Source organism: Melopsittacus undulatus, chromosome 6, assembly GCF_012275295.1.
Source record: "Melopsittacus undulatus isolate bMelUnd1 chromosome 6, bMelUnd1.mat.Z, whole genome shotgun sequence".
Taxonomy (NCBI): Eukaryota; Metazoa; Chordata; class Aves; order Psittaciformes; family Psittaculidae; genus Melopsittacus; species Melopsittacus undulatus.
In genome coordinates, this window is record NC_047532.1 from 76502005 (window position 1) to 76511246 (window position 9242).

Sequence of the window (9242 nt, forward strand, 5' to 3'; positions counted from 1 at the left end):
AAAAAAAGAGAAAAAGAGAAAATTGAAATAAATGGAGATTAATTGAATTGAAACGGAAAAACCAACCCCGGAGCCGCCGGTTCGGCTTCTAACGGGGTTTCGGTTTTGAAGCACCGCAGCGCCCGTGCGCCTCCCCCCGCACCGCCCAGGGCGGGCGTCCCGCCTGGCGGGGGACAACGGGGGGGCCGCAGCTCTGCGGGACACCCGAGGGGGGGGGCGTGTTGATGGCGTGGGGGGCTCCCCGCTCACGGCCCCGCAGTGGGGCACAGGGACATGGTGTGTGCCTTGGGGTGTGTGCATTGGGGTGCCCGCACCGCCGCCCCCACTCCCGCCCCGTCGGGGTTCCCTGCCACCCCCTCTGTGTTCCCCCCCCCCCCCCCCCCGCTTTACCTGCGAGGCTCCCGCACCCAATCAGAGTCCCCGTCGGCGCGGGGCTCATGTCAATCAAGCTCCTCTCCGCCAATAGGACGGCGGGCGGGGGGTCAGGTGACGCGGCTGCCGGCGGCTCCCCATTGGCGCGGCGCGGCCTGGCCCCGGCGTTGGTTTATGTGCGAGGCGCGGGCGGGCGCCCCGTCAGTGCCCCGACGGCGCCGAGCGGCAGCGAGCGCGGCCGCGCTGCCCCTCGCCCTGCTGCGCCGCCCGGCCCGGCCCGGCCCAGAGCGGGGGGCGGGCGGCTTTTGGGGGGCGGGGGGAGCTGGTTTTGGTGGTGGTTGCTTTTTGTGTGGGACGGGGGGTGCTCGCTCCGCTGCCCGCTCCGCGCCTGCCCGCAGCGGGGGGCGTGGGGGTGCGTTTTGGGGTGGTTTTGTACTTTTTTGGGGGCGGGCGGCAGGAGGAGGGGTAAGGGGAGGAAGGGGGGTCAGGCTGCCGCCGCGCCGACGGCCCCGCGCTCATGACGATGCTGCTGGACGGAGGGCCGCAGTTCCCGGCGCTGGGGGTGGGCGGCTTTGCGGCGCCCCGCCACCACGAGATGCCGGGCCGCGACGCCGCCGCCGCCGCCGGTATGGGGCTGGGCCCCTTCGGGGACTCCTCGCACGCTGCTGCCTTCAAGCTGAACGCTGCCCCGCACGACCTCGCCTCCGGGCAGAGCTCGGCGTTCACGCCGCAAGCGCCGGGCTACGCCAGCGCCTTGGGCCATCACCACCATCACCATCACCACGCCGGCCAGGTGCCCTCCTACGGCGGGGCCGCCGCCTTCAACTCCACCCGCGACTTTCTGTTCCGCAACCGCGGCTCCGGTATCGCGGACGCCGCCTCCAGCACGGGTCAACACGGGCTTTTCGGCGGCTCCCCTGGAGGTTTGCACGGCCCCGGCGGCATCCCCGACACCCCGGGCTACCTGCTGTTCCCGGGGCTCCATGAGCAGAGCCCGAGCCACACGTCTCCCAACGGGCATGTGGACAACGGGCAGATGCACCTCGGGTTGCGCGGGGACCTATTCGGGCGACCGGACCCGTACCGGGCCGTCTCCAGCCCCCGAACGGACCCTTACGCCGGCGCCCAGTTCCACAACTACAACCACATGAACATGAATATGGGCATGAACGTGGCGGCCCATCACCATCACCACCACCACCACGGCCCCGGAGCTTTCTTTCGGTATATGCGCCAGCCCATCAAGCAAGAATTGTCCTGCAAGTGGCTCGACGAGAGCCAGCTTAGCCGGCCCAAGAAGAGCTGCGACAGGACTTTCAGCACCATGCACGAACTGGTGACCCATGTCACCATGGAGCACGTCGGGGGGCCGGAGCAGAACAACCACATCTGCTACTGGGACGAGTGTCCGCGGGAAGGCAAGTCCTTCAAGGCGAAATACAAACTGGTGAACCACATTCGGGTGCACACGGGGGAGAAGCCCTTCCCCTGTCCCTTCCCGGGATGCGGCAAGATCTTTGCCCGCTCCGAGAACCTCAAGATTCACAAGCGGACGCACACAGGTAAGGCCGGTGACCCCCGTGTGGGTCCCGTCCCCCCCAGTCCCCTCGGGGCTCTGCGGGGACTGCGCGGATGGACCGGCTGCTGCCAGAGCGGGGGGTGCGCGGCGCTGAGAGGAGAACCGTAAAAACTCTCAATGCGATCGCGTTTTCGGTGTTTTCCCATCCTTGTTATTTTACGGTTTAGGCCCCATTGGAGTCTCCCCGAATTAAATCAGCAGACTTTTGTCAAAGTGGTTTTATATTCAACCCCGTCTTCCCTTCATCCTTCCGAACGGGTGAAGGGAAGAGAAGGGGAAGGCAGGAAGCAAACGTATCCTCAAATACATCTTGTAACGCTATCGGAGCTGCTGAATTTATCCCGGGTCTTCTCCCTCCCCGGGCTCACCCAGCCTCTGTCCCCAGTGCGGGCCTGTTGGGAGGTGAATTAAAAGTAATAAAGGCTGACCCGAATTTCTCTGACACATAACAAACCCTGCTCTCCGTCCTCCTTTATCTGCCGTGGTGCTTGTGCATCCCCAAGGTGGGGTGAGCAGGGCAAAGGCTCTCCTGCGAGCATGCAAGTGGGCTCGGAGAGGGGAACATCGCTCCTTCACCCTCTCTGAATTTCGTAGGTGAGAAGCCCTTCAAGTGCGAGTTTGAGGGCTGCGACAGGCGCTTCGCCAACAGCAGCGACAGGAAGAAACACATGCACGTCCACACCTCGGACAAGCCCTACATCTGCAAGGTGTGCGACAAATCCTACACCCACCCCAGCTCACTTAGGAAACACATGAAGGTAATCACCCCTGCGCTCCAGCCCTTTCCTCCCTGAGCAGGGATGCTCAGTCGCTGGCGTGCTCAGGGCCGGTGCCTGCCGCAGCGCTCCATGCTCCCGATGGAGCACGGCCTGAGCCGTTCCCGGTGTTTAGGCCAACGCTGGAGCACAGCTCAGGGAAATGGCGTAGTTTCTTTTTGTGCTTCCACTGGTACCCAGTTTACAGAGTGTGGCTGGGTGCTGCAAGGCTCTGTAAGTGCAGCCCCCCAACGCCGGGTTGCTGCAGCCCCTCTGTGCCAGGGAATACTGGGATGCTGCAGCAAAGTGGCCAGGAGCTGTGGCAAGCATTAGCCTCGCTGCTCAGGGTGGCCAGCAAGGCATGGACTACCTGCCTATGGGAGCCAAGCCGCTGGACCCCTTCCTGCATGGGGGAGCATCCCAACCCAGCTCAGCGGGATGGTGGGGACCGCGAGCTCGCTCCCATCTCTGCCTTTTGGTTTTAGGTGCACGAATCCCAGGGGTCGGACTCTTCCCCTGCAGCCAGCTCGGGCTACGAGTCCTCCACCCCCCCCGCGGTGGGCTCTGCCAGCAGTAAGGACTCCACTAAAACGCCGCCGGCCGCCCTTCAGAGTAACCCCGGCCACAACCCTGGACTGCCCCCCAATTTTAACGAGTGGTACGTGTGAAGGCAGCTGCTGCCCGGCCACAGACTGGACCAAACACGTTGGGAACGAGGGGAAAACAGCAATCCAGGACAAAACCAAGCCAACTGCAGCTCGCTCCCACGGAAATGATGGAGTTTCCACACCGATGACCGCATAGGGCTACACCTAGTTAATGCCAGGAGCCGGAGGGGGGGGGGGTGTCTTTTATTATTATGTTATAACTATTCCTATTTTTTGCAAGCCCAGACGCTGGACTAGCCATGTCCTTTTCTCAGGATTAGATTTCTCTTTTTTCCCCCTCTTTTTTGTTGTCATTTTTTGCAGTTGTCTGATTTCCCCCCCCCCCCTTCCCAAATCCCTCTTCCTCCGATTCCCCACTTTGATTTTTTTTTTGTCCTTCTCCATTTGTTTTGGTTTTTCCTTCTTTCGGTGGGATGTTGACATGAGGATGAAAATTCTCCTTCGCCTTAGTGGTGATTGTTGAAACTTACAGTCTTAAACCGTGCCAAAGTCCTGTTATGTCTTGAACTTTCCTCTCTAGCTCTCCTGCTACTTCTTTCTCTGCTCTCCTCCTCTTTCTCTCCTTCTCTCTCTCTCTCCAAGCATTACACTTGTGAATGTATTCTCGTCTGATGGGGTCGGTCAGTATTTTTCAGGATGAGGATGTGGTGTTTATTCTACCCAGATTGTGACGTTTAGTATTAAACAGTTGCCTTTTTGTAAGAACTTTTTTTATGTAAATACATACCCATGATGCCATATTTATCGTTCGTAATTTAATTATTGCTACAAAAGTGCCGGGAACTGAACAATATTTATGGGGGAAGAAAAAAAAATAATAATTGTTTTCTAACAAAAAAAAAAATACAAGCAGCGAAAAAAAGGAAAAAAAAAAGAATTCCAACTCTGTACAGCTTTTGGTTATAACTGCTTTAGCATTAAAAGTTTATTGTTTTGGAAAGAGCCGTTTCTGACCTCCTCCGGGGGCCGTCGCGGGGCCGGTTGAGCGCTGCCGCCGGGGCCGGGCCGTTGTTTCAGCGCTGGCCACGCCGGGGAAGCCGCCTCCTCGTCGCCGCTTCTTCTTCTTCTCCTCCTGTCCCTTTGTCCCTGCCCAAGCTCTTCGCTCCCGCCACCTTCCCGAGCGGACCGAGGCCGGGGAGAGGGGGCAACGGGGGAGCCTCGATGGGGAGACCCCGACGGTGAGTACCGGGGGTGCGGAAGCGGCCTCGGGGTGCTCTTTGGGGGGGGACCCCGGGATGGATTCGCCGCTCGCTGGACTTTCTCCGTTATCGTCAGGTTTTGTTTTGGGTTTGTTTGGGGCTTTTGTTGTTCTTTATTTCCAGGTTGCGGACAAACCTCCGGAGTGGTAAAGAGGCATCGCTCCCGAGAAACATCTGAAGCCCCAAGCAGCCAGAGCGACTGTGACCCCCCCTCCTCCGCCTCAGACCTCCGGCCCCGGAGGGGATGCAGACTGGCTCTTGCACCGCGGACCGCGGCCGCGTCCTGAGTGGGGAAGAGGCAGGACCCGCACCTCGGGTTCCGCACCTCCGCTGACCTGGAGAGACGCCAGACGGCCCCGTCTTGAACTTGACTTTTGGGGCACTGCGGGAGGACGGGGCGGCCCGTCCCCTCCAGCCGGGGCCGCTCGGGTGAGCAGCCCCTGAACCCTTTGCATGCTTTAATAATTGGGTTTGAACAATTGTACCCTTTCCTACCTCTGAAACAAGCAAACAACAGCAAGTTTTCGGACAGAAAAACCGGGAAAATTGGGTTGCAGCCTCTAGAAAAAAAACAAAACCAAACCATTAATGTATATTTGAGCAACCTGCTCTAGTGGAAGGTGTCCTGCCCGTGGCAGGGGTTTAGAACTGGATGAGCTTTAAGGCCCTTTCCAACAAAAACCGTTCTGTGATTCTATATATTATACACCCCCATCCCAGAGCGTGTTTTTCGTTCCTCACTACACAGCCTGGCCTCTTAAACCGGTGTCCCCCGAGGTGGCCCTGCAGACACGGATCTCCTCTGCTTTCCTGCTGGGAAGTCTCTCGCTGTGCACAGAACCGAGCCCCGGGGCTGGACGCGGAGCGTTGCCGGGCCTTTCCCGAAGGGGCGAATGGGGCCGCTCCGCACCGCGGCGGAGACAGGAGGAGTGGAGCCGCCCGGGGTCGTCGGGTTTTCCTCGGACACCCAACCTGGGTCTTGTCTGCATCGCTCCGGACGGCGCCAGGCTTGGAAATGAGCCGGTAGGTTCGGTTTCGTTATTGCTTTGCTCGGAACGAGGGGGGTGAGATGCGGGAGGCTGGAATCTGCTGCTGCCAGTCCCTGAAAAGCTATTCCAGAGCGGGAGGTTCTGCTGTGGCCGGAGTTGCCTGGCCGGGAGACCCCGGTCCTGGGTGCATCCAGAGGATGCAGCATCCGCGGACCTCGAAAGAGCAAAGCTGTGGATGTACGTCCCGGCCCCTCTGTATCTGTTCCCTGGGGCACTCGGGCAGTGTCGGTGTTCCTGCACTCCCGTCTGCTTCCTTGGGCTGGCAACGCAGCCCCGGCCATTTTTATAGCTAGGAGTTTAAACGAGTATCCTGAGCGTTTGGCTTCCCCTGGTAGCCAGGCGGTACCACGGCCGGGGGCCTCCCCAGACAGTGTGGGGAAGGGAGGGGGGCAAACTGCTGTGTGCACCCCACTGAGCTCAGGGACTCCACTTTCCAACCTCCCTCCAAAACCAAAACAAATGGGGCTTGGATGGGGCAGTGTGTGTGCCTTGGGATGGAGGAATGGGTGCAGAAAGGGCTGTGAAATGCTGTCGTGAGATGAGGCAGAGGGCCCGTGCCCCCCTGAGCATGGCACATTGTCCTGTGGATGCTACTGTCCCTGCAGTGCCTCTTCCCCCCTGCTGCTGCTGCCCCCAGGCCTCAGGGGGTGGCCATGGAGGAGCTGTGGCACCCTGCAGCTCTCATGGGCAAGTAAGAAGGGTTTTTCTGTAGAAAGAAGCATCTGTTGTCCATTGTAGGATGATCCTAAAGTGGGAAAAATCCCTTTTCCCATAATTTTTAGGCTGTTTTTGTGAGTCGTGGGGAGACAGCTCATGATGTTCAATGCCAGGGCCTGGCAGCAGGGACCTGAGGGCATCCCCTGTGTTCACAGCTGGGGTGGAAGCGTGACAGTGCCGACCAGGGCAGGACAGAGCAGGCAGAGCAGGTGCCATGTTAGCTCAGCTTTTTGTGTGTCGTCAGTAATGGGTCCCATGTCACAGTCTACAAGAGTCCCAGAACTGTTCCCAACAAGGGGCTGTGTTCTGTTGTCCTCTCCCCAGCCTGGCAGCTCCCTTGGAGCTGCTGCACTCGTTGGTGTGAGCGGAATTAGATGGATTTATCCCCAAATAAACACAGCTCGGGATGGTTTTCTAAAAGGGGTAATGTTGATTCATTGTGCTATAAAGAATCTAAGCAGAGGCAGGCGATGAGCTGAAGCCATTCCTCCTCTACCACAATGAAGCATGAGTATTTTGATGCATTTGGAGTCACTGTGTTTTGTGTATTGGTCTGGGTGTCTGCTGTAACCCTCTGTGAATAATATCAGTGGTTTTAAGCTCTGTACATGCTATTAGCAGCCAGTGCTTGCACACAGCGGGAAGGCAGCGTCCTAAAGGCTGTGTTCGAGTGTCTCGGTGCTAAGGCACCAGGAATTGAGTTCTATAGGAACTCTGCCGGCTGTAACGCTCCAAAGCAGTGGGTAGGAGGTAGCATGGTGCATTTGCAGTTCTGGTTCACTAATATAACGGTGCCAAATTAAAAGCACCAAGCACTGACACTTTTAGCTGAGCCTAACCTTCATGGCTGTTTGAGAAACCATCCCTGTTATTTATGCTGTTAGTAGAAGCAAACCATATGCAGAATCTCACTGCAGTGATGCAGCTCTATTTTGGAGAGGTAAAACTCCAGAGAAAACATTGAATACCTAATGTTATTATGGATTGAGCTGAAGGGAACTGTGTCATGCTGACTAATCTGTACATCCCCTGAGCTAAGACATTTTGTTAACCATACTATGCTGTTGGTATGGGTTTAAAGGATGATTTATGTCTCGCGAGTGCCTGCTCACCTGAACATAACTGCAGGCAATAAAATTGCCTGTGTAAGGGCTCACGCTGCTGAGTAAGGAGGGCAAAGCAAGGACCTGGCCTGCCGCTGTGATGGGAGATGGTTTAGGATGGCTTTGTAGGTATCTGTTCTGTGCTGGAGCAAAAAACCCTCTGCAGAAACCAGGGAGGCCGTTGTCTAAGGAGGCAGAGATATACTTTAATAGAAGATGCTGATTTTTATCCTCAGTGAAGCAGGTTATGTGCTGCTTAGGCTTTCTTTTAGCTGATGCTTTGGTTGTGTTTCTCCATTTCGAATGTTTGTGTGAAAAGAGACTTGGACAGAAAAACGAGGAAAAAAAGAATTTAGCTGAATGAATTTGTTTTGGCAACTTGTTCAATAGTGGCAGCTTTGAAACTGCCTTTGAATGGGTGAGATGTGAAGTTCCTTTCGAGGGAGACCCAGCCTGCATGTTGGGGATTTGTTCTTGTGTATGCAGGGCAAGGCAGCCAGGCCTGGGACAGTGGGAAACTCGGAGAGGGGGAAAGCCGTCAGCTGGAATGGGACTGAGGAAGCTGGACAGGCTTAATGGCTGAGGAGCATAAAGGATAAGTGCAGAACAGGGCTATTCCCATGGTTTGTCCTTTCTCAGAGCATCGTATAATCCCAGTTTGGGCCTGTGATAGTCCCACGTATACAACCTGAATTTTAGGCAGGGATTTTGAGCACTTGGTGTGATGGAGCAAGGGGCCGGCTAGAGATCCCAAAGCTTTTGGGGGGGTTGTGCCCTTCTTGGCTTCCAGCATCACTGTGCTCAGACAGAAACTGGTCTGTGGGCAGGAAAAAGGTGGAACATCAGCAGGGTTGGTTTGGTATGGGGGGAAAAACGTGTTTCGCTCTGCACTGGGGCAGGTGCAGAGTTGTTATTGCTCTCCTGCTTTGGAGGGAGCAGAGTGGGGTTTGGAGCAGGAATGAGTGTTGTGCTTTATTCACAGGCCAGGACATGGCCTTTAGCTGGCAGGGTCACAGCAGGGAGGAAACAGTCAGGCTTTTAGCCATGGGCTTGCTGCATTTGTGTGCCACCAAAAATATCCACTTGGGAAAATAGAGCTAGAGCCAGAAAGGCTCAAGAGGTGGTGTATTGGCACATACATTAGCTTTAAATAAAATTATCTACTTATTTATCTCTTTAAATTCCCTCCCCCCCCCCATTTCACTAAGACATTATTACAATGCAAAATCTCTGATTTATTTCTATTTGATTTATTTCTAATTTTAAGTATTTTTTTACCTCTTTCCATGGCTTACACAGCTTAATTCTGTTACTGGTGTGGGCAAGGACATGATGTTGCTCTTTTTGTTTGCCTTTTTCTAGTACTCGTTTGCTTTGTGCTTGTTTTCTTACCTGTGTTAGTAAAACACAGTTGAATTTAAGGTTTCCATCACTGTATTCTTACTGTCAAAAAGGCATTTTATATTCTGTTTGCATTGACACCCTATTAACCCACGGCCTTGAGATTCTCAGTTACTATTGATACCCTCAGATAAAAGTGGTGAGATTAGTGAGAAGAACTCAAATCTATAGGAAAAATTCTGAATTGGGACTCAAATCCTATCTTTAATTAAGAGAAAAATCTCTGTGCAGCAGTTGACGTGACTGAAGTTCCTCTGATGGAAGTTTGCAGGGGCTGGACTCTGGCTGCTCAGTGCTCTGAGGGCTGAGGAAGGCAAATGTTTCCCAAAATACTGTATTTTTCCCCCATAAATTTATCAGTGTTCCCATCATATCTATTTTTACTAGAAAGAAGATGCT

The 9242-nt window shown here is 55.4% G+C and overlaps 1 protein-coding gene across 1 annotated transcript; it reads left to right on the plus strand.

Moving 5' to 3' along the window:
• The first annotated feature begins 889 nt into the window (after window positions 1-889).
• Window positions 890-3498, plus strand: ZIC3 (Zic family member 3). The gene is made up of 3 exons (XM_005148262.3): window positions 890-1934; window positions 2546-2709; window positions 3192-3498. The coding sequence occupies exons 1-3, from the start codon at window positions 890-892 to the stop codon at window positions 3372-3374; spliced, it is 1392 nt and encodes a 463-aa protein (XP_005148319.1). The 3' UTR covers window positions 3375-3498.
• The last annotated feature ends 5744 nt before the right edge of the window (window positions 3499-9242 follow it).

What these genes read in the sequence shown, in the direction of transcription:
- ZIC3 (XM_005148262.3), top strand. Translation starts at nt 890, where the DNA reads ATGACGATGCTGCTGGACGGAGGGCCGCAGTTCCCGGCGCTGGGGGTG. An exon ending in TCACAAGCGGACGCACACAG is followed by an intron (nt 1,935 to 2,545) that starts GTAAGGCCGGTG and finishes TGAATTTCGTAG; the next exon opens with GTGAGAAGCCCTTCAAGTGC. An exon ending in CACTTAGGAAACACATGAAG is followed by an intron (nt 2,710 to 3,191) that starts GTAATCACCCCT and finishes TTTTGGTTTTAG; the next exon opens with GTGCACGAATCCCAGGGGTC.